Source organism: Hipposideros armiger, unplaced genomic scaffold, assembly GCF_001890085.2.
Source record: "Hipposideros armiger isolate ML-2016 unplaced genomic scaffold, ASM189008v1 scaffold_513, whole genome shotgun sequence".
Classification (NCBI taxonomy): Eukaryota; Metazoa; Chordata; class Mammalia; order Chiroptera; family Hipposideridae; genus Hipposideros; species Hipposideros armiger.
This window is the reverse complement of record NW_017731863.1, coordinates 55,073-81,527: the sequence shown is the minus strand read 5'-3', so window position 1 is coordinate 81,527 and position 26,455 is coordinate 55,073. Positions and strand designations below refer to the sequence as shown.

The following is a 26,455-nucleotide window of genomic DNA, read 5'->3' as shown; positions in this document are numbered from 1 at the left end:
CTCTCTCTCTCTCTCTCTCTCTCTCTCTCTCTCTCTCTCCCCCTCTCTCCCCCCCCTCTCTCTCCCTCTCCCTCCCCCCTTTAGTTCCTTAAAAAAAAATTAGATCTGAAGAAAGTCCTGTTTCTGAATTTCCTTAGTGACCTAAAGAAGTGGAGGAACCCTAAAGCTGGCCAAGAGCTGGTTAAAGGTAGAGTAGGTGTTTGTTCACCCAAAGCAATCTTTCTCCTTTGTTAAAGATATTTATTTGTCTTTCTGTGGCTGCTGGAGAAGTCACTCACTGATTCAGGTATCTGGAGGTTGTTTAGAGGAGGTGATGTGAACAACCTAATTAGTATGTCAATTTCATCATTTCTTGCTAACTACCTGAGAAGATAGGAACCTTGAAGGGATCCAAAGCAGATTCTTTTCAGTTTCAGGAAAGACCAATATTCGCCTTTTGTCTGTTTCTCCACCTGTACCCTAGCAGTCTGTAATCTATATGAAAACTATTTTTAAAAGAGATGAGTATTAACCAACTTTTACCACAGCTTAAAAATCCAAGAAGATTACTAGGAATCATTTGGTTTAAGTTTTTAAAGTACTTGGGGGAGAATAGAAACTTCCACTCTTGGGGTGAGGATGAAGGGTTTTGTTAAGTGAGAAGTAGTGAGCTTAAGTATGTCTAGTGACTGTCCTGCTTCAGGGCTGGTGGTTAGTTGGAGCATGATTTCATAATAGCAGCTGAAATAATGAATCTTCAAGTGTCTGTGTACAGCCTGCAACACTGGTGTTAATGAACTGAGTTACCTCAGGTCCTGCATCTCACTGTAATATTAGCATCATTTACATAGTGGGGCCTTTCAAAATGCTGGTTTACATGCAGTACTGATGATGAAATTGGTAAATTGCCAGTCAGTAAGTAATGTGTGTACATGTTGGTTCTTTGCACAAACTATTATCTGTAGGCACATATCTCATTCAGGTGTGGCATTTAACTTATAAAATGTATCTCTCCACTTCCGTTATCAGAGAGTCAGAGATGAATCTATGAAATTATCAATCTCCTTTTTTCCTCTGGTCTTTATTCTCAGTAAAAGTTTGGTGATTATTACTTTATTTCAGTGACAGCTATTTAACAAGAAGAATTGCCTTTATTCAAACATTTTCTCCCTATTTCATAGCCTTACCCTCTAGCTTGTCCTCTATGGCTTATTCTGTTGGAAACCTGTGTGCCAGTCATTCAGACTGTGGTCTACACTGTGTTCCTAGATTAGTGTCTTCCCGTCTCTTTGCCATTGCTCCTGATCGTAATACCTTCCCTCATCTTCCATCTGCTTACTTGAGTCTTTTTTTTTTCTTTCAAGAAAAGGTCTAGCACTTTCACTGAATTTATTCCATATTTTATAACCCCTCCTTCATAACTACTGTGTCATTTTTTTTTTCTGCATCACTTGCTTGGCACTTAGTTTATGCCAATTTATATATTAATATTTTTTAATTGAGGTAAAATACATTAACATAAAATTTACCATGTTATCAATTTTAAGTGTACAGTTCACTATTGGTAACTATATTCATATTGCTGTGCAACCGATCTCTAGAACTTTTATCTTGTATAACTGAAACTCTATAGCCATGAAACAGTGATTACCCATTTTCCCCTACCCTAGCCCCTGGCAACTATCATTCTATTGGTGTCGGAAAAGTCATGACACATTTTTGTAACAAAAAACATAGAAAAAATATGTCATGACTTTTCTGACAACCCAATACTTTCTATCTCTATGAATATGACTACTCTAGATATCGCATATATATACTTATAGTATTTGTGTTTTTGTGACTGACTTATTTCACTTAGCATAATGCCCTCAAGGTTCATCCATTTTATAGCATGTATCAGAATTTCCTTCCTTTTTAAGGCTGAATAACATTACACTGTATGTATAGACCACATTTTGTTTATCCATTCATTTTGTTGATGGACACCTAGGTTGCTTCCTTTGGCTATTGTAAATAATGGTGCTATGAACATGAGTGTAGTAATTTATATTTTTAAAATACTTTATCAGTATGATTCCCATCCCTGCATGTCTATTTTCATCTAAGACTTGGTGAGCAGAGACTGTGTTTTAATCCTTTTTGAATCCTGAGTATGTAGAATGATAGCATTGTGCCTTGTTAATAAACAATGCTCATTAATTGTTTCTTGATTGTTAGTAGAGCAGATTTACTTCTTTAAAGTAATTGTTTCTGATTTTTTTAATTCTTTGGGGTAAAAAAATAGTTTTTCAAGTATAAGTTAGAGGAAAACAAACGCAAACTTTCCTAAAAATATATAATTTTTGAAATCTTAGATAATTACTCAAAGATGGCTAAGAAGCTATTTCTTCTAGGGCTCAGTTAACTTCCTGTTCATTTTGAATTTAGGTAAATGGTCTGGAAATAATGATTGACAAGTGTAGTTATTCAGATTCTCAGAAAGAGAGTATAGCGATTTTTTTTTTTATTTTTTATATTCTTCTCTGGCCCTACTGTGTGTCAGCAGGTAACAGTTGAAGACAGGAGAGGTTAGTCTAAATTTTCGTTCAAAATATTAGTGGTTTAGAAGCAATAATAGTAGTATCCATTCCTTTTACCCTCCCCTTTCTTTTCTTATTTGTTTTTCTCAACATTTTCCCAAAGGAAAATCATTCCAGATTTTGCATAGCATATAACATCAGAAAGTTTTCAAGTTGGCTACTCATGGAGCTGTATTTTTTTATAATTTTTTTGTTTTGTTTTGCTAAGAAATCTTTTTTTGGACATTATTCTCAATTAACTATCTTTTATTTCTTATAAGACTGGTAATGCTCTACTTTTTGGGAAACTAACTTCAAAATGAATGTTTATCTTCTGATATACACACATGTGTATATGTACATATATATGCAAGTAAATACATATCACAATATGGACATATATGTAGAGATAGATATGTATTCTGATTTCTTCCATTTTCTTCCCTTTAATTCCAGTGAAAGCTCTCTTCCCTACCATACCCTTTTGAAGGAAGGACTTTATTTTTACTTGACCTTCCAAGTTCTAAGAGCATCAATTACAGTGTTAGGTTAGTCTTGGTTTGACTTCAGTATGATTTTGATTGTTTTCTGATTGCATCAGACCCAGAGTTTCAGAATCCATGGGATTTATTTAAATTAATATTTTAGAGTGTTTGTTCATTTAATCATTCATTCATTCACTAACTGTCGAATGTTTAGAAGTATACAGTGTATCAGACATGAGTGCCGTGTGGTGTGGGTCATATTCCCTTTCCAGTGATGCCATATGAAAACTGTCATCACGAATGACAGAATAGTTCATGAAATGTGTTGTTAATATTGCAAGCACTTTTATCAATAACCTTAGATTCAAATGTTTGATAGAGGTTCTATGAAAAAAATATGAGGTCAAAAGTATTGTTCTGTTGCCATTGTGTACTATGTGGGTGGTGCTGTTTTAGAGGCAAATGACTGTTCACTTTTTACTTTTAATGATATAAATATAAATTGTCTAGAAGGCGAGGTGGGAGGCAAAACCTTGAATACTGTCCTTTCCAATATGTTTCTGAGTTCCTTGCAGCACTGCACAGACCACATTAGAATGCATTGACCATCAAAGGGAAAAACAAGTGGTCCAGATAGATACTTTAATCCAAATTAGCTCCTTCAAAACAGCTTATATAGAAGGCAAACTAAACTGTCTGTCATAAGCCGACCCTTTAGAAGGAATAATGGGACTTGGACCAGCAGATGTTGAACCAAATAACTTAGATGTGGTTCACTTTGCATCTGGAGCTATTTGCATACAAAGCCAACAGGAAAGTTCAAACATTTTTCTCAAGACATTGGCAGGGAGAAACCTGGAAGACAGATGCCTTTTTGATTTCATGGTTCAGTTTTTCCATTCTCCATTCTCCTGGCCAGGAAAACCTAGGACAACAAATCGGTCATTTTATTAATATCCCATTACTCTCCTTGCTAGCTCTGCTTTTCCAGTAGAGTCTGTGTTACACATCTACAAGAGTTCAGAACCTGAATCCACACATTTTTGTTTGAGAAAAAAGTTGTGATATTTTTCTTTAGATTAATCTGAGGAATAGTAAACATTAAGTGAATTTTATTCTGATCTATATTTGAGGTAAAATTTTAAGGTGACTTATTACATATTCACATATACCTGTATTATAAGAGGCATTATGTACCAATACTGTTTGAAAATTTTTCCATTCTTTTTACTTTGTATCTATATTAGACATTTTTGCCAGAACATAAACTGGATTCCCATTGTAGTGAAATAATTTTGTGTTATCTCTAAACTGGTTATTTGAATAGAAGATTGCCAAAAGCTTCTTTTTGCCACTTCTGGTATTTTTTTCTTATCTCCCCAGTTACTAACTTACCTTCATTTATTGTGGAGCCAGATTTTATAAATGATAACTAAGATAATAGCTTCTATAAAGCTGAGTTATTACTGTATATTAATTATTACTGTGTATTAGTCTTTATGTGGATTTTCAGTAATTTATGGCAGTTTCTGTATTTATTAATGTATATGAGAGAATATATCAGTGATATTTGTTATGACTTTGCAGATTAGATTTATAATCTTCACTTATAATTAAGTGTGGTTGAGTATCAAATATCTGATGGTGAATAGTTCTGTGGTTCTGCCTTTGCTTTCAACTGTTTAACTTCTCTGAATCTCAGTTATTTAATCCGTAAATTGAAGGACTAGATGATATCTAAGTGTTCTTCCAAATTTTGAGTTTTAAGTTTATTTTAAAATTTTTTTCTGGCTGTAATGTCTGTAATATGCCTAACTTCCATTAGGTGAATCACTGTATCTGATTGTAACTGCATGGTCCAGCTGTCACAGTACTAACCTAATAAATTACATTTGCTCTAAAAACATAGCTATAAACATAGAACACAAATATTAATGTGAAGAACTGTAATACTGAATAGAAACTTTGTCCTTTTCTATGGGCTTTAATTATTATCATTACTGTTTAAACTGATTTTTCTTACAGTATTTTATAGTGCACTTTTTTACCTATTCTACCTAATTCTGACCTTAGTTTTAAAAAAGACAGTGGTTTGATTTTTAGGATATTATAGAATGTTTTTAAAAATAAAATAATTAAAATAGAGCTTTGTAGGGATTTTCTCATGTTACTAAAAACTGAAATCTTGGCAGCAAATTATTTTTCTATAAGACGAAGATACTGCTCTCTTTATCATAATGCTGAATTAGTAACCCCCCCCCCCCAAAAAAAAAAACACATTAGGTTCTATTTGGCTCAATAAGAGTAGAAATCATTGCCTGGTTTTCTTATACCAATATATAAATTTCTATATAGCTGTCCTTCTGAATTATGTTTCTTTGACCTCTGAAAATAAACTTTTTATTGTTTTTGACAGACAGGCAGACACACATATGTAGTACAAGAAGCATGAAAGAAAAGGAAGATATTAATGGTATACATACTGTGAAATTTTTTTTATTTTTTATTGTAGTCCCCTGGTCCCACTACCCTGATATAACTTGTTTTATATTTTCCTTTGTAACCCTCCAGATATCTTCCAGGAACATAAACATGTGACTGTATCCTCCTCTTCTTTTTATGCAGATGTCAGTATGTATATGGAATATATTTTATGCAGATGTCAGTATGTATATGGAATATATTTTGTGCAGATGTCAGTATGTATATGGAATATATTTTGTGCAGATGTCAGTATGTAGATGGAATACATTTTGTGCAGATGTCAGTGTGTAGATAGAAAATTTTATCTACATACTAACACATCTTGCTTGCTCCCCATCCCCTCCACAATAGAAGTTGTTCCCATAGCAGTACTTAGAGACCTTCTAAGTTCATTTTCCTGCTTGCTGAGTGCTCTTTTGTGTGGATGTACCATTATTCATTTGACCAGTTATTTTCCTCCCAGTTTCTTGCTGTTAAAAACAGCCCTGCAGTGAAATTTCCTGGATGTATTTTCAGCAAAGCTATTTTAATTTAGATGATAATTGATATTTCTATGAATTAATGGAAAAATTATTTAAAACTACCAAATAGTTCACTTATAGATTTTACTGATGTAAATATAGGGCAAATAAGTTCTCTAACTCTAAATAATGTCAAATTTAATATATGTATGGTCACACATAAGAAATGTTTGTTACATTGAAGGTGATGGTAGTTTTATAAGAAGATAAAGTCTTTAGCTGACCGTGGATAAATTAGTGGTGGTGTGATAGGTACAAATGCTCTTCAGTTTTCATATTGTATTTTTTTAATGTGTAAAATAATGTTTATTGCAACATTGTTTATAATAGTCCCAAACCAGAAACAGCACAAATGTCTATCAAAAGTAGAAAGTTTAATATTTTAGAGTATATTTCTCTAATAGAATACCATACACTTGGAAAATTCACAAGCTATTGCTGCACATAGCAGCATGAAAGAATCTCATGAACACATATATTGTCCTCACTCTCTTTAAGGGATCAGCTTGAGGTCTCAGTTGACAAAACTTTCATAATTCAGATCCTAGTGCTGAAATCTGTGAAGTTTAGAGGGTCAGCCTCCTTTTGGAATACTGGAATTCTTTTGTTTATTTGTTTGTTTGTTAATGCTCATTGTCCTCCCCGTCCCCTTTGGCAACCATCAGCTTGTTCTTTATATCTATGGGTCTGTTTCTGTTTTGTTTGTTTGTTTATTATTTATTTATTTTTTAGTTTGTGTTTTTTTTTAGATTCCACATATAAGTGAATTCATGGTATTTGCCTTTGTCTGACTCATTTCACTTAGCAGAATACCCTCTAGATTCATCCATGTTGTTGCAAAGGCAAGATTTTATTCTTTTTTATTGCTGAATAATATTGTTTTTCTATCTGTCTATCCATCTATCTATCTATCTATCTATCTATCTATCTATCTATCTATCTATCTATGTCCATCTTCTTTATCCATTCATCTATTAATGGACATCTAGGTTGCTTTCATACCTTGGCTATTACTAATAATGCTTTAATGAGCACAGAGGTACATCTGTCTTTTGGGATTACTGTTTTTGTTTTCTTTAGATAATAACCAGAAGTGGAATTGCTAGATCGTATGGCAGCTCTATTTTTAATTTTTTGAGGAATCTCCATACTGTTTTCCTTAGTGGTTGCACTACCGTATTTCCCCATGTATAGGACGCACCCTTTTTCGAAAAATTTGGGGTCTAAAAACTGGGTGCTTCTTATACAGTGGTTGTAGATTTCAAATGCCATAGAGGGAACTGAGGATGAGGCAATGTATGAAGACAGTGATTCGTCATCAGACACAGATGATGATAAGCTAATGGTTGGGAGTTTTGATAGTGATGAGGAGTTTTATGAATTTTATGATGAATAAAACTTGAGTTCAATAACTTGATGTAATACATTTTTTTTTCAAATTTTGGGCCCCAAAATTAAGGTGTGTCTTATACATGGGAAAATATGGTAATTTACAGTTCTACCAACAGTACAAGAAGGTTCCCTCTTCTCCACATCCTCACCAGCACTTGTTGATTTATTGATGATGGCCATTCTGACAGGTGTGAGGTGATATCTCATTGTGGTGGATCTTCTTAGATGGATTGTTTTGGATAAAATACCTTTAATAATGGCCAATAGTGTTCAGATAAACAACATAGAGACTGCCTAAAGTATTTAGAAATTATAACAGAAAGATGTTTAGCAATACACTTTAGAACCATGAGCAAATAGTGAAGTTTTTACCAAATCTTAATCCTATAGGAAGTTTATCTGCCTGACATAAAAGTTTTGATCATTTTTTAAAAACATTTTAATTATTCATTTATTTATTTTTATTATTAGTTTCAGGTGTACAGGACAATGCAATAGTTATCCTTTTCACCCTTCACAAAGTAACAACCCCCCTCCCTCATCTACTGCCCTCCATCCCCAATATCATACTTATCTATTACAATTCCATTGACTCCATTCCCACACTCTACTCCACATCCCATGCCTATATGTATATGTAATTATAGTTGACATACAATATTATTCAACATCAGCTTCAGAAATATAGTGTGGTGGTCAGGCCTCTACACTGTCTATGAAGTGGTCTCCCTAACAAGACATTAGTCCATCTGGCCCCCTAAAAAATATTTACAATATTATTGATTATATTCCCCAAACTGTCTTTTCTATCCCTGAGGCCATATTGTAGTTACCAATTTGTATTGTCTCGTCCCTTTCCCTTTTTCTTTATCCCCACCCCCTCCCAACTAGCAACTCTCAGTTTTTCCTCTGTGTCTCTGAGACTATTTCTATGTACATTTCTCATTTATGCAGTTTTTTAGATTCCACATATAAGTGAGATCATATGGTATTTGTCTTTCTCTGACTGACTTATTTCACTTAACATGATTTCTCTAGGTCCATCCATATCATAGCAAATGGAACAATTTCCTTCTTCTTTATAGCTGAGTAATATTGCGTTGTGTAAATGTACCATAGTTTCTTAATCCAGTCGTCTACCGATGGGCATTTCGGTTGTTTCCCTCCGCCCCCTTCAATAAGCATTTATTGTGTACCAAGTACTGAAACAACAGTGGAAAGCAAAGAAGACAGACAATGCTATAAATTTGTTAAATTAACTATTGTTAAGTGAAGCACAGGGTGCCAGAGAGTGAGTTGCATTTCAACATCAGACTACAAGATAAATTGAAATACCAAAGTTTATTACTCATAGGTCCTGGAGGAAGTACATGGTTTGCTTCCAGGTGCCACACGGGGAGGTCAAGGCAGGATGCAGACCAAGAGACAGGACCTCAGGCAGATGCCCTTGTTAGGGTCCTTGGGTGGAGTACTTTGGGGTTCCTGGGCTTAGGCTGGATTGGTGAATTTAAACCAAAAGAGTGGGGTTTCAGGTAAGCTCTGTGGTGGTCTTATCTAAAGGGCACACAAAGGGAAGGCCCTGGGAGGCAGGGAAAACTGTTGATCAACAAAGGCTGTTGGAGAAGGATATATCAGGAACTTGTACCTGCCTGTGATGACTTTGCAGGCTGTTACCTTAGAAGGGCGCTTGCATGAGAAGGCTAGTCAGTTTAAAGTCTCTGTAGGTCTTATGGCCAAACAATGGATGTCGAGGCAACAATACTATGGAATAGTTTAGCTGAACTCTTGACATACAAGATGGCCTACATGAGTCTCACAAACTAGGGAGGTGCACAAAAATTAAATAATTTTAGATACTTACCTAATTGTAATTAGGTTATCTTTTTTAGGGTAGATATAGGGTGTCAGGATAGTGTGAACAGAGATAGTGAGGTGGGCACTGGGCGATAGCCAGGAAGGATATCAGACCAATGCCTGAGGCCAAACGGGGTCAGCAGGGCAAGAGCCTATAACATGTTTAGGGGGGCAGGGCTTACCTGAGAGTCCTGGAAACTGTGCAGCAGAGAAGAGGGGAATGGAGAGAACATTTTGCTTTTCAAATATTAACTTTAGTCCATATCGACACTCTTATTTAATTTTATGTTTGCTTTCTGATTTATTAATTTCTCTTTGATGATTGTTATTTGCTCTATTCTGTTGGGTTTATTCCTGTATTTTTCCTGATTTAAAAAAATTTGATGTTTGTCTCATTAACTTTAACCTTTCTTTTCAAATATAACATTTAGGGATATGATTTACCTTCTGATTATTATTTTAACTGCATCTTGCCAGCTTTGATTAAAAAAAATCTGTCATAAATATTTTGTAATTTTCAATATGAGTTGTTCCTTGAGTTATTTTAAAAGTATTTCTTTTCTTTAATTAAATTTTATTGGGGTGACAATTGTTAGCAATGTTTCATCAATTTCAGGTGAACAAGTCTGTAATCCATCATCTATATATCACATTGTGTGTTCACCATCCAGTCAGTTCTCTTTCCATCACCGTATATTGCATCCCCTTTACCCTCATCTTTCTAAGCATTTTTTAAGTTATTTTTATTGTTTGCTAACTTGATTGCTTTATGGCTAGAGAAAGTAGTTTAATACAAATTCTTTGTAATTTGATTAGAGTTGCTCTCTGGAAAATGCTATCTTAGGGTGTCTGACATTGACATCCCCTGGGAACTTGTTAAAAAACACAGAATCTTAGGCTCTCTTCCTGACCTGCCATTGTAGAATCTGTATTTCAGCAAGATCTCCAGGTGATGCTTATGCACATGAAAGTTTGAGAAGTACTGCTCTCCTGGATCTGTATTGATAATAAAATTTTTCAGAAGTGATAGAATTTTCCCTAAGTGATTTTTTGGGTTTCTTGAATCTGTAGATTGTTGAGCTTCTTGGATCCACAGATTCAACCCATACATTCAAAAAGCCCAACACATTCTAAGCAATGTAAATAAAAAGATATTTATACTCGTTATATCAAAATAAAAGTACAGAACAACAATTAAAAGAGTAATCATAAAGGTGGCCAGAAAGAAAAAAATGATTACCTTTGAAAGAGCAGCAGTAAATGGAACCAACTAACTTCTCAACAGCAATTATACAAATCAGAAGACAGGAGTAATAATCTCATTATGCAGAGAAAAAAAAATGACTATCAATTAAGAACTATGTAGGTGAAACTATCCAACAAGGACAAGGAAGTTTAAACCCAGCCTCCCAACCCCCTCCCTTCTGGCAACCATCAGTTCGTTCTCTGTATCTATGAGTTTATTTCTGTTTTGTTTGTTTGTTAATTTTGTTTTTTAGATTCTACATTTAAGTTAAATCATATGGTAGTTGTCTTTCTCTGTCTTACTTATTTCAGTTAGCATAATACCTTCTAGGTCCAATCATGTTGTCACAGATGGCAAGATTTCATTCTTTTTTATGGCCAGGTAATATTCCATTGTATATATGTAACTCATCTTCTTTATCTAATCATCTACTGAAGGTGAAGGGATTAAGAAGTACAAATGGGCAATTACAAAATAGTCATTGGGATGTAAAGTACAGCATAGGGAACATAGTCAGTAGTATTGTATGTAATAACTATGTATGATGCCAGGTGGGTACTAGACTTATTAGGGAGATCACTTCATAAATTATAGTAATGTCTAACCACTGTTCTGTACACCTGAAACCAATATAATATTGACTATTAACTGTAATTGAAAAAACAAGGACAAGTATATTCAAACAAACATGTACTGAGTTTGCCAACAATAATCCTTTCTCTGGAAAATTCTCAAAGATGAACTTCAAGCAGAAGGAAGATGATTTGTGATAGAAAGTCTAAGTTGCAAGAAGAGATAAAGAAAAAATGATAAATATGCAGATAAATCCAATATATTTTGTATAAAAAACTAATAATAGTAATAATGCCTTGTAATAATATGTATTTAATTATATAAATATACATGCAAAGTCTGGGAATATAGATGTAAAAAAAATATTGGACAACAATAGTGTAATAACCAGAGAGGTAAGTATTCAAGTTTGAACATTCCATAGTCATTGTATTTTTCAAGAGGAAGATGAAAATACTGATTTGCTTCAGGCTTTAATAAATTAAGAATGTTTGTTAAAATTTCCAGGAAAACCATCAAAAGAAGAGAAACAGAGTATATAACTTCAAAACTGATAGAGCATAGAAAAAAGGAAACAAACCCAATTCAAAAAAGGTAAAAAACAAAAAAAGAAAAACATAAAATGGCAGTATAAATAGAAAGCCAAAACTAAGATGACAGAAAAAAGAACCATATATGTACAACAGTACTCACATTGAAATATAAATGGTCTACATATTCCAAGTGAAAGACACAGATTGACAGATTTGATAAACCAACAAAATCTAGCTATATAATAGATATGTATGTATGTATGTATGGAAAGGAGTTGTAAATCTTTTAATTGAAAGATATATTTTAAGAGACAGTAGGAACTTTCTAAGTAATAATATGATTTACAAGTCAAAATGTATATATAGCCCAAGTAAGAGATAACTAAAACAGTGAAAAATAACTTAATTCTGAATATTTACAATGGATAAAATAAAGCCTTGCATTCTACCATTAGGCTGGTAAATTTTTTCTTACCTTTGACAATTTCCATCATCCTATCAGTACAAAACAGTTTTTTAAATTTCACATTAAATCTAATGTGAATTAAGAAGTACTGTGGGATAATCATGTTATTCACCATGGAAACTGAAATATATAAAAGAATGGAAGGTGTAGAATTATTAATTATTTTACTAATCTATTAGGTTATTCTGAGTTACTTGTAACTCTAAAACTTGAAGTTACAGAATATCATCTTTGTTTTATTGCCTCTTTTTGCTTTAGATTTTAAATTTAAAATGTATTTGTATGGCACATTTTTGTTTCATGAAAATTACTCTTTGTCTCTCTAGAGTAAAATAAACTCTTTTTTTGTTGTGGTGTATAGGGTGGGAACACTTTAGAGGCACATTTTGATAATCTTTTTTTTTAGAAATAGCCAAGCTGCATGTTATTGTTTTGTTTGTTTCTTTGTAGGATTACTATTGTTAGTAGATTTAAGTCTCTAGCCTCTTTAGATTCTTATAATCTGCATATTTCCCACCCTTTCCATTTGGATGTCTACTGGACATTCAAAATCAACATGTCCTTCTCCAAAGGACATATTGGGTTATTTGATATTGGGCTAACTTTCTGGCTGTCTTCCCCTGGAAACACGATGAAGTAGAGTGTTACCAGGCAACAGTGCTCATGCATAAAAAATGACCCTGATAACTAAATTTTGTCTTGTCTAGGAACTCTGTGAATGAGCTGTAGATACCTGTTTGGAAGCCATAGTTTTGGACTTTACTGAGTGTGTTCAGTCTTGTAACTGAATGTGTCTGTTTTGAGACCCTTGTATCTTTGCCTATAAGGGTGTTTCAAGAGATTCTGACTCTTGTGGAACATATGGCAGGCTTCTGGACCAAGGTGGGCCTCACCCTCACAGGTGAAGACCTTGTCTACTTGCACATGACTTGTGACTTGGGTTGATGGCAGAGACTAACCCCTTTATTGCTGCAAAGACTTTCTTGTGAAAGAGAAACTTTTGACATTGCTTGTATACTGTGTTTGTATTCCATATCTTTGTACTTCTCCCTGGGAAATAGTATATATCAACTATCTCCTCCTATAAATAGCCTCAAAAGAAGCAAGATTTTTAACCTCTGAAATAAAACTGTTTTCATGAACTTGAAAATTGCCATGGAATATTCTCCCAAGTGATAATTATATTATGGACAGAGCATGGGAAGAACTGCTATTAGCAATCAGGAAGGTTCCATCATAGTCTTAATCTGTAACTGTTTAGCAGGATAATGTAGGCAAGACATTTGAAGTTTTTAGACCTTATTAACCATAAAGTGTGAATTTCTTCTATATGCTGTTTTGGTTACAAAGAATCAAGGATGATTCCAATGTGTTGAATACATGAGTGGAAGGATAGAGTTCAACACCTAAGATGGGGAAGGCTGCTGGCGGAAAAGGTTAGGTGCAGAAAGGAGCAGTTCAGCTGTGGACTCTGCGATTCCTACAAGAGAGTCTTTTATTTCCACCTAGACACTTGGACTTTTAAAACTACCCTAGACCACAAGGGGCATCATATTCACTTATAAGATATGGAAGTAAGGGCTGGCCAAATGGCTCAGTTGGTTAAGAGCTTGCTCAAGAGTGTGAGCTCTGAGCAACAGTGGTTCAAGTCCCGGCCCGAGCTGAGCTGCCGCTGAGCTGCCAACAGTGTAGGTAGCAGGATGGCTCAGCCAAAAAAAAAAAAAAAGATATGGAAGTAAATATATATTTGAGGTATTGATGCGTCTCTGATCTCAAAGTTGTTTTTTCTAAGTTATACCTTTATACAAATTAAAATAAGCTTTCAGCAAGGCAATGCAAGTCAATTGTGTTTTGTCCTTTGTTCAATGTAGATATAGGATCATATTGCAGTTCTTTGATGAGAATACTTAAATATAGCACTTGATTTGAATAGTACAGATGAGTCAGACATAAATGTGGGCAAAATATCCCGAAGGCTGTAAGGTGAACAGTACTGTTTGTGCTGTTGTGTAAGGCTGAGTCAGCTTCTGGCAAATGGGAGTTATGTTGTAATATAGGGATACCTGTCAGTAGTTGCTATAAAACTTTTTTATTGATATTTGTATTTTATGATGTACATAACAGGGAAAGAAATTTTTTTAACTTCAAGAAACAGTAATTAAGTCAAAAGTATTTATATAAAAAGATTGCAAGAGTGGGATGGGCATATAGAAAGGAAATCTGCAATGAAAAAAGAATAGTACACATAGAAGAAAGAGAGAATAGAAAATAATCTTCATAACTTAAAAAGAGTGGAAATTGTGGCAAGATTTATATTGAAGGTTTAAAGAAAGAGAGGAAAGAAGAAATAATTGTGAATCACATTTTGTGAATATTCACATACTATAACTAGATTTCCTTTGCTATTTAATTATCTGGAAGGGCAGAAGTGGACTTTAGTTTTGGTTTACTTTATTTGTTTTGCTTTCCATTGGCAGGAAGATATAATTAAGTTTATTTGAGGATTGTAGGTTTTACTTTATTCTTTTAATTGACATTGTTAAATTACTGTATATATGCTAGCTAGGCATGTTTTTCTTTTTCTTTAGGCTTTTAATAACAGGGAACTTTTGTTGTTGGTATCATTTAAATATACACTTAATTAAGAAAGTTAGTTTTATTAAATTCTTCATAAGTTTTCTTTCTTTCTTTTTTTTTTTTTTACTTATGCTTTTCCTGTTAGGTGGTCTATATTTTGTTTCCTTGTTCTGTAGTTTTCACTGTTTACATACTAGAAAACACACACACACACACACACACACACACACACACACACACCCCTCCACCCCCCAAACCCTCCATGACTTTAACTTGCATTTTTGGTCATTGTGGGGTGGAGAAGCTTTGGAGTCAGACATACATGAATTCTGATCATGACTTGACAGTCTTCTAGCTGTGAGATCATGGACATAACAGTTACACCTAGAATCTTAGGTTCTTCATTTATAAAATGGTTGTTATTGTAAGGATCAGATCAGTTCACACACAATAAAATATTCTGCACATTGCCTGGTGCAGAATATATACTCAGTCAATGACATTGCCTTCTCCTTTCTTCATTTCACTTAGCTTAACAGGAATTTGAGCTATTCTTTTGGATCATGTACAAAAATATTTTTTAAATGAAAACTGCATTGTCTACATTTAGCACACATTTCATAGTTATCTGATTTTGGCTTTGTTCATTGTCTTCAACCTATGTTTTATAGCTCTTTATATGTTGTAGGTAACTGATAGATATATAAATTCTGCGATGTCTAAGTAGAACTTTGATTAACTTCCTTCTCCCCTTTGGAAAAGTATTTCACTTTCATTTGCAATTTGTTTCAGTATTGCTTTACTCCCCATAAATTAGTGCTATTTTGACTTTTCCTTTGAACTGGTTATAACATTTGTCTGGTTTCCTCATTGTATAAATAGAATAAAATCTTTCATGTGTATTCACTTTATTTCTGTGAGAGTCAAATTTTACCCTTTTTTTTGGAAAAATTATCTTCTTATATTTCACATATTCAATTTTTAAAATATTTCCAAGAAATATCTAAATAAATTCTCAAGAGTAGATTGTTTTATTAAATGCCTATTACATGCAGCACACTAGTATTTTATTTTAATCATTTGGTATTTGGAATGTTCCAACAGTGATATCAAGTCTACAAAAAATGGCAAGTCATTTCATGAACTCTAACTACTAAGTACTTTAGAGAAGGGTTTGTTTGTTTATTTATTTATTTATTTATTTATTTATTTATATTTTCAATACTAATACGATATTATTAGGGCACATTTTCCAATGTAAAGGATTTTGTTGTATGTTTCATTGCAATTCATTGCATAGTGTCTTGAATATAGTGCCTTACTCTACAATTGTATTTTGAATAAATGAGTAGATAAAGGGGTCTCAAAAAGAGCACAAACGCTTTTTTTCCCTCAAGTGTCTCATGTTGTAATAAGTTTTAAAAGAAACTTTTTCCTTTTAAACTGAGATATAATTGACATGTAACATTATTTTAGTTTCAGGTGTACAACATAATTATCTGATATTTGTAAATATTGCAAAATAACCACCACAATTAGTCTATTTAACATCATCATCATATATAATTACAGTTGTTTTTGTTTTTTTCTTGTGATGACAGCTTTAAAATTTTACTCTTAGCAATTTTCAAATGTGAAATACAGTATTATTATATCCGCACGACTTATTTATTTTATTTTATAACTGGACATTTGTACCTTTTGACCGTATTCACCCATTTCATTCATACCCTACCCTCTACCTCTGGCAACCACCAATCTGTTCTCTGTATCAGTGAGTTGGTTTTTTGTTTTCTTGTTTGTTTGTTTGATTCTACATATAAGATCATATGGTATTTGTCTTTCTCTATCTGACTTATTTCACTTACTATAATGCCCTCAAGATTCATCCATGTTGTTATAAATGGCAAGATTTTTTTTTTTTTTTTGCTGAATAATGTTCCATTGTATATATGTACCACATTTTCTGTATCCACTCATTCATTAATGTATACCTAGGTTGTTTCCATATCTTGGCTATTGTAAATAATGCTGTAGTAATAATGGGGGTTCATATATCTTTTTTAGCTCGTGTTTTTGGTTTTGGATAGATATACCCAGAAGTAGAATTGATAGATGATATGGTAGTTCTATTTAAAAATTTTTTAGTAATCTCCAGACAGTTTTCTGTAGTGGCTGCACCAATTTACATTCCCACCAACGGTTAAAAGGGTTTCTTTTTCTCTATATCCTCACCAAAACACTTTTTATTTATTGTCTTTTTGATAACCATTCTAAGAGGTGTGAGGTAGTATCTCCCTGTGGTTTTTGTTTTGCATTTCCCAGATTATTAGTGGTGGTGGGCACTTTGTCATGTGCCTACTGGTCATCTGTGTCCTGTTTTGGAAAAATGTCTATTCAGATTCTCTGCCTAGTTAGTCATTGTATTTATTTATTTTTTGTTATTGATGTGAATGAGCTCTTTATATATTTTAGATATTAACTTCTTATCCGATACGTGATTTGTAAATATTTTCTCCCACTGAATAGGTTGCCTTTCATTTTGTTGATGGTTTCCTTTGCTGTATAGAGGCCTTTTAGTTTGATGAAGTTCCACTTGTTCATTTTTGCTTTTGTTGCCTTTGATTTTGGAGTCTAAAAAGAAACTCTTAAAGATCCAGTTTCCATAGATTTAAGAGACAAAACCAGCCTCACCATATATTCATTCATCTTAAGTTTCTTTTTTTCTACCTCTTGGGAAATTGCTTAGAATTTGCCTATGTTTGGTAATGTCATGTGAGGAAAAGTTAAAGAAAAAAACCCCTCAGATTTAAGATAGTAGCTTGGCTTAAATATATTTATGATTTGAAATGTTTTTTTTTCCATATTCTTCAAATTTGCTAGACTTATTAGACAGTACTCTCTGAATTTTCCTAGTTTGTTTCTCTTTTTATTTTTATTTATTTTTTGGATGCTCTGAGGTTTTCTTCTTGCTATGATAATGAAGAAGCAGTGTGGATATAAATAGCTTATTTTTTTGTTGTCCAGTTCCAAAAGTTATATTAATATATTTTGTGTTGACCATGCTAGCAATAGATTATGAGGACTCCATTGCCTCTACGTGTCTCATTTAGAAATTAAAACATAATTTCTTTAGCCATTTGCATAATTCTAAAAATTGCTCATTACAATATGGTATATATGGTGTTGCCTACATAATTCTTACAAACACACTATTATTATTCCTCAAAGAAACAAGTAGAAGTGGAGCTTTTATTTATACAATACTCTGGAGAGTAATTAAAGATAACTAAAATGGTAGAAATTTTATCAATTATGTAATCCCTCTTTTATTAAGAAAGTGAGCATTCCTGTTTCTTGTGTTCCTGCCTGTTACTCTTTTCTAGCTATTATGTGTTTCTCCTTAAATGTCTAGCCTAAATAGTCTAGATGTATCTTGAAATCCATTAAATTATATTATCAATTAAATTATAAATCAAGGGGCATTTCCTGTAGGGAACCCTCTTTAAATAGAGTTAATACTTTTCTAAACATTCACTTTTACCCTGTTTAGTGTCAATTAAAAAAAGTTGTCCACTTATTTTATATTTACTAACAAATCTTCATATTTAGATATCTGGATCTTCATTGTTATATTTTCTTTATTTTCCATACACGACTGGTTTTACTACATAACAATTTTGAAAACTCTAAACCGTTAGCATCAAACAGGAAAAAGTGGACTCCTACTTAGACCTGAAAATAAATCAATATATCATAGAATTTGAGTGAGATGACAATTTGTGAAAGGTAATCATCAGCCTCTAATGTACCTGGAAGATGCAAGGATGGTGAAAAAGGGAAGCCTGCATTGGGTAAGACTGTTTGAAAGAAAATTAAAGACTAAAAATATTTTCTAAGTGAAAAGTTGTAAAAACCATTATCATTTTATTGGTCTACTCTTGAATTATTTAACTGTTAACAGAGATAAGCAGATTTCTTTGGGTATAGTAAAAAAATGCATGAGTATTTATACCTATTCTTATTAGATTTATAAGAGTTATGCTTATGGAAACAAAACAGTTGACCACAGGCAGAATTACTGGGTAAAAAAATAATTGCATACTATTTGGAAACTTGGTTTCTTTTGCTTGTGTAGTATTCTGACATAGTGGGCTATTTTTGTGTTTTAGAAGAGATCCATTAATAAAAAATGATATAGCCAATGGATTTGCCAGTTACAGTTAACAAAGTTAAAGATGAAGAACTGCCATTAATTGCACTTTTGATTAGCTTTATAGCTGGAAAGGCATGTATGCTGACCTTGTCTCCTCTAAGTCTTAGGAAAGCAAAGATTTTACATTTGAAATGAAACATACTGTCTCTGTATTCTTAAGAATTAAAATCAAGCAAACAAACAAAATAGCCAAATAAACAAATTTTGTGAATTTCTACCACTTGAAAAAATTTTGGCTGAGTTTGGTGCTGTTGGTCACATTTGGTCTGAATATAAAGATTTTGGGTGTGAAGGCTGACATCAGTCAACTTTTGATAGACCTAAGAATATTGTAGCAGTTTGAAACTTTAAAAATTGAATCTTCTTGGCTAGGTAAGAAAACAATTAAATTTTGCATACTGCAATTTGTAGTTTTTTATTATTAAGCTTAAAAATTTCCATTTGTTAAGCAAACATGCATAAAACATGTATGCCATCAAAATTATTAATAATATTTTGGATCTACAGATGGGGACAGTATTGACCAACATGGATTTTTTTAAAGCTAGTTGTTGAATAGCTAAAATTCAGTGAAGATACATTTATTCTACCATAGCGAAAAAAACCCAAACAACAAAAAACCCAAAACAACTAATTTCCATTTAGAGGGTAATATGCCAGGTGTGCTAAAACAATGTATACGTATGATTTGTATTCATCTTTTGTTATCGGTATATATTGAGTATTACAATTTTAATGCAGTTTTTTTCTTTCTTAAAATGTGTATGAATTTTTTTGGCACCCTCTGTATTTATTATACGTTCCCTTTCCTTTCACAGCACAACTCATTTGTTCACTCATTTTATTTTAAAAATAGAATGTGGATTATGATATACTTGTATTCAGTGAACATTTATGTTGTCAAGTTAAACAAATTTCTTAAAATCCTGCTAGTATCTTATAAGTTGAAAACACATATAAACTATAATCATTTTAGGTTCAACCTTCCTTTTGTCTGGAATAAATATTGATATGATTAGCAGGATGTCAAAAAGGCTTCCAACTCCAAATCTTGTGTTTATTTGTCTATTGAGAATTCTTGACATGTTTTCACAAAAGCATCATTTCTTTGAATAAACTTATTGGTCCCTATTCGCCTTTAGTTTAGATTAGGGGTTTTTCTTATCTTACTTATCCAAAGTGAGTTTTGATTCATGGGATAATGTAGCTCAGGGGAGCTGAGTACTACAACCAGGAAGGTCACTGAAACAAGAAGTCTTCAGCATTATATTTTTAAGCATGTGTAATTTTTTCTTTATTATATTTTAAAATTACACTCATGAATCTGTCATTTAACTTAAGATATAGAACATTACCAATTCTAGACCTCTTCCTCTCTTCTTTCCCAGGGGAAACCACTGCCCTAAATATTTGTTATCATTTCCTTGATTCTGTATAAAACATAATTTAGAGTACATATTATTTCCCCATTTTCATAAGAGGAGAGCTGTGGTTTAGAATGGGTTTTTGTAAGGTGCCCAAGGCTGCATAACAAGTACGTTGTTATTGTTGAAATTTGAACCCATTTCTGACTCCATAGCTATGAATTTTACTGAAGCAGTAATATTGTGAGGTCACAGAGGTGTTGAACAATATGGCATAATCAGGGAACTGTTAGTAGCACAGTGTGACTGGAAGGAAGATGGCCCTGAGTGTTATCATTTCTGGCGTGGGCAAATAGTTCTTTGAGATACTACTAACTAAAATGGAAAACATGAAGCAAAGGTTCACATAAGATAATGGGTAAGTTAGATGTGTCTGCTAGATAGTTACATGGAACTGTATGGTAGTTAGGCAAGAATATGCATCTGGGAGGTCTGCACAGTGGTCAGTGCTAGACATGTGAATTTAGGTGTCATTAGCTTATAGGTGATAATTTAAATAATATGTTTTGAAAATAGTAAGAATAATGTGAATATTGAGAAGATCAGAGCATGTAGGAAACAATGAATCTTAAGATTGAATGGAGAAAGAGCCTGAAAAGGAAAAAAGTAGTCAAAATATTAGGAGGTAATTTAAGATACAGTGGTTCTCAGGGGCCAAAGGAAGAATTTCAAGATAAAGGGAGGGTCATTAGTATTATGTACTGTGGAGAACTAAAGAAAGATAAAACAAGAAGTGTTCATTTGATTTAATAGCAACTGAAAGGAAAATTAATATCTTAATTGATAGATCCAGTGGAGTGATAAGGGTTGGGTAAGAAGAAAATTGAGACAGGACTCATTTGGAGATAAGACGTTTGGGTGTGAAGGGAAAGTGGGGCAGGTGCTGGAAGCTGGTAGGAAGTGTGAGGTCGAGGGTGACTTCTTTGCCTCTTCCTGCTTCCCTTTCTCAGCCTCTCCCTTTCCCTTCCCCCTGTTTATCTCTCATCCATATTTCCCCCTCCCTTCCTTTATGCTATCCACTTTCCCTCCTCTTTTCTCTAATATGATAACACCGTATTTCCCCATGTATAGTACGCACCCTTTTTCGAAAAATTTGGGGTCTAAAAACTGGGTGCGTCTTATACAGTGGTTGTAGATTTCAAATGCCATATATGGAACTGGGGACGAGGCAATATATGAAGACCGTGATTCGTCATCAGACACAGATGAGGACAAGCTAATGGTTGGGAATTTTGACAGTGATGAGGAGTTGCATGAATTTTATGATGAATAAAACTTGAGTTCAGTAACTTGATGTAATACATTTTTTTTCAAATTTTGGGCCCCAAAATTAAAGTGTGTCTTATACATGGGAGCATCTTATACATGGGGAAATACGGTACTTGAACATTTAATTTTACAGATTGAGAATTTATCTAGGGTCAGCATGACACATCTTGTCTTAGATTTTTGGCTATGAATAGGAAGACATAAAAAGATGTTAAAACGTTTTGGTGTTAGATCAAAGTTATATTTTTAAGTGTTTCTTGAACTCAGGATCATAATCACACATACCTTTTATGATCAGAAATAAACATACTTGTCCAACAGATTTTAATCTTTGAAATAATAATGAAAATAATTTGAGCACAGTGCTAAAAGCTTTACATATTTTAATCAATTTAGACCTCAATGATAACTGTATGCCAATTTTACAGATGAGGAAATCGAGGGAAGTTAAGTAATTTGACAATGTTTCTATACCTGGTAAGGCAATATTGTTCCAGAACCTATGCTCTTAGTAACAGGGCTATATTTTTTCTTATACTATATTATACTATAGTACTAATTTTCATTCCTTTAAAATTAAGTAGCAATATTTTTGTTATAGGTTATAATTTATAATTAGAAGTTAGAATATTTGGACATTTTAGAGAAATTCGTTAGCATGTGGAATAGTGAATATTAGAAAAAAGTAATTTCTGAAAAAGATATATCAAGTATGAACATGAGTTGAAATTCCAGTTTTCTGTATTTAGGTAAAATAGTGAAATGCTTATGGGATAAACCAGAATACCTTATCCAATATGGCACATAGTATTTTAAAAACACAATACTGTCATGAAATAAAAGTTTACGTAAAGTAATTAAGTGATCCCATAGGCTACCAATCAGAGATTGATATAGTCTTTAGTTTATTAATACCTAATGACCATATAAATGTTTTTCTTCAGGCAAAAATACAATTTCCATTGTGAGCTGCCTTCCAGAATTTATGTAGAACTTTGCTGACGTTGCCGCTGATGCCAATGTGGAATAAAGGGCTCTATAATTTAGAAAGTCAAAATGTATAAATGGATTAATGCTAAAACTAATTTATTCTTAAACTTTAAAACACATAATATGCATAAATGTATTTGAATTTTTTGAAAGAAAATTTGGAAATAAAGTAACGTAAATATAATCTGTTTATTTTGCCCTGATCAATATTTTTGTCTTATTTCATACTTGGCAATTGGCTTTCCTTTCATGACCTTTATATTGAAACCGTACTCACAACCTAATAATGTTTTGTTGTGACACTAGTTACAGAATTCTATTTCAACATTATTTTTCTATAGAAACAATTCAGCAAACTGAAATTGACTTTAACATGAAGAATCTCTTGTTGTAAAAGAAGTTAGCACGGAGACAGCTGGATTAGTTATTTTAAAGTAATTGTTCTTCCCCTGAACTCATTTATTGTAATAAAGAATTGGTTTGACTTACCCGCCGGGTCATAAGGTCACCGAGGACATGGATGCTTGTCTTGCCTACTGCCTTCTCAGTGCTTAGTGCCTGTACCTGGCACTAGTAGGCGTGCTCGAGCTGTTTCTTAACTAACTTATAGATAGCTAATATGTCTGAATGCTTTCTCTGAGTTGCAAATGCACTTCTATGGTAATGTGTTAATATGTAAGCACTAAGACATTATTTTGTTTGCCTGGGTCTCACGTGGAAATGTCATATTAAATTTAGAAACCCTAGTTTTCGATTTCAGGTAATGGTCCTTGAGGAATAGTCATAGAATCTTCATTTTCAGTCTTTTTGCTTTTACTTCCCTTGCCCTTTTCCCTTTCTCTCCCTCCACTCTCTTTCTTCCCTTCAACGTGCTCTTTATTTTCTCTTTAATAATTTGTTTGTGTGTTTGTTTTCCTGTAGTGTCTGGAGTTCGTCTTTCTCCAGCTTCTTCAATTGTACTGGACCATGACTACTCTTCTTCTGTTGGCTGCCTCTCTTCTGAGCCCATCATTTCATCACCAGAGATTACGCATGCAGACAACAGCATTGTCAATCAAACTGTTCCTAAAGCACAGGTAAATACAAGTATATTTTTAAAGGAGATTTGCATTCTTAAAAAAAATGCATACTAATTTAATTCTTCTGATTTCTTTTTTTAACTTACTGAAAGAAATATTTCTGTAGATATTTTAACTTTGAAGTTAATATGTAGAATTAAAAAAACTGAATAATATATTTATTTTGTGGCACCATTGCAAGGTATTTAAGTAGCCTTACTTAGCAAAATAAGGTTTGAGTGTCTCATTTATTAAAATTGACTTAGTTTTGCACTTCAAATCTTGAACTTCCGAAGGTAAAATAATTACAAAAAAAAGAATAATTATTTCTCTTTTCAGGGAAGCTTATTCTATGTTTTCGGGTATCAAAACATTTTTTTCAATTTTAGAGTAAAAACCAAAATGATGGCAGTGATAGGGTTTATTCATTCAAATATTTATTCATCCAGGCCTTGTGCTAGATGCTGTAGTTAGTCCAAATTTTCAAAATGCTGTACAATCTTGAGTCACCTGTTATCTTTACTAGAGAGTAATGATGAATTAGAGGTTATTAATAAATTTCAAATTCTGATTTACAGTTTAATATATAAGCAAATTCTGTGTGTGTGTGTAAATTCAAGAACTGGTGAGTATCAGATGTGTCTGTACTTAATTATACACTTTCGAGCATAAGACAAAGCTTTAAGTTTTTAGTGGTTTGCTAGCAAAATAATAAGTGCTTTAAACTCAAAAGTTTAGAGGAATTTTGTGTTTTACTGCAAAGATCAGGTTGTTGTAACAGTTTGAGGTCTTCTGTTGATTTGACTTAAAGGGTGAAATAATTTCGGAACCCTTGCTACAACTTAATTTCCAAATGTGGTTTCTGGTGCCCTTTGGATGTTTTCATTATTCATGCAGTGTAAACTTTCCCCTCTTGTATATATTTTTTTTTAATGTGGTTTAGATTCAGCAATCAACACACACTGATCTGGATATCTCACTTTTTCCATTGGGTTTAACTGATGAGAAAAGTAATGGAACAATTGCTCATGTGGATGAGGCTGAGAATCCTGGAGCCAATGTATCCAACATACAGCTTCAGCAGAAAATTTCAAATCTGGAGATTAAACTCAAAGTTTCTGAAGAAGAAAAACAAAGAATTAAAAAGGTATATTTACATTTTCCTAAAAATACAAATGTTTGAATGGCACATTCTGGAAATATGAAATAATCCCAATCTCTGATTAAAACCTTATCAGTGGAAAAAGGTACTGTCCTACCTTGACCGTAGGTTTATCTCCATCATAGGAGTTGATCACTTTTAGAAGTCTTTGATAGGAAATCTCTAGTCTTAAATGTGTACTTTTAAAAATGTGGACATCTTTTACTACATTTTTTTCTTCCTCTAGTGCTTTCCTTTTGGTTTACTTTTATTTTCCTTGAAAGCTAGTAGTACTGTATTTCTTATACAGTTTAGAAATTTGTAACATTGTCTTGTCCTGACAGGAAGTCAGGCATCATGGGATATTTGACAAGAATACTTAGATACACAGCTATTTTAGTAAGTTATTTGTGTTCTTATTTCTCTTTCCTACAAATAGATCTGTAAAAAGACCTTAGCAAATTTATAGGAAGTATATATAGACATAGACTTTGTTGATTGCAGAACTTTAAACCATATTTCCTATGGGTTCTTTCCTTACCAAATATTTTTTTGGTATGGTCATTGAAAAAACTATATATATTTTATGCCATTAAATATTACATAATTTGCGCTTGGATTTTTTTTTTTTTTTTAGGATGTGGAATCATTGATAGAAAAGCACAGTATCTTGGAAAAAGATTTCCTTAAAGAAAAAGAACAAGATGCCATTTCTTTTCAAGATAGATACAAAGAACTTCAGGTAAACCTAGTGTATTTACAATTTAATATGTAGGCCTCTTGATGAAACATGTAATATAGTTTCAAAAAGTGCTCAATAAATACTTCATGAATGTGGGATAAAATACTTAAATATGTAAAATATTGACCAACATGGATGAAATTAATGACAAACGCCATTTCGCAAAGTATGAATCTGTGAGAAGCTGTGAGGGTTAGTTGTTTGAGACCAGTTTGGTGAAAATATTCTGTTTCTGATGGATGAAATTTGGAAATTGGGCATTCTAATTTTTCTTATTTGTGATTACATTTGAAAAGTGTTTAGAATCCTGTAAACCCCAAATTGAGATATTTAACTTTTTTCATAAATTGTTTGTAGTCAGTGTTTCCTCCTCTTCTCCTTAAATTTCCTTAATAAATTTGTGTTTTTCTATAGGCTTCCCCATCTCAGTCAATGGCACCTCTATCTTTCCAATTGCTAGGGCTGAAACCCACATTTCTTCCTTTTTGTACTTTTCACATCTATTCCTCCAGGAAAACCTGTTGGCTCTAGCTTCAAAACATCCAGGTTTCGACTGTTTATCCTTAAGTCACTGCTAACTACCTATCTCTGTTTCTCCCTTGGAATACTAAAATATCTCCTAACAAATTTTTACACTTCTGTCATTGCCTATCTACAGACCATTCTCTACATTGCAGCCACCTTCATCTGTTTAGTATTTAATGATGATTGTCATTTCTTTGCTCTGAAATCTTCAGTGGCTTCTCATCTCAACCAAACTAAAAGTCAAGTAAGTCCTTAAAATGGTTTGCAAGGCCCTATATTTTTTTATCGCTTCTCCCTGTCTTTTCCTTGCCTTTTCTCCTCAATCATTTTGCTTTAACCCTCTATCGGGAACACTCTTCCCTTAATTTTCTGCACGTTTTCTTTCTTTTTTTTTTTTCAATTAAAATTTATTGGGGTGA

General features: G+C 33.0%; 1 protein-coding gene across 1 annotated transcript in view; it reads left to right on the top strand.

Moving 5' to 3' along the window:
• LOC109396300 (uncharacterized) overlaps positions 1-25,591 on the top strand; it is an 83,544-nt gene extending 57,953 nt beyond the window's left edge. Inside the window, exons 4-6 of the mRNA XM_019668017.1 lie at positions 23,492-23,646; positions 24,640-24,775; positions 25,407-25,591. Coding sequence (XP_019523562.1) covers positions 23,492-23,646; positions 24,640-24,775; positions 25,407-25,544 — 429 coding nt within the window. The 3' untranslated portion in view covers positions 25,545-25,591. The remainder of the gene's footprint in view (positions 1-23,491; positions 23,647-24,639; positions 24,776-25,406) is intronic.
• Positions 25,592-26,455: the final 864 nt, after the last annotated feature.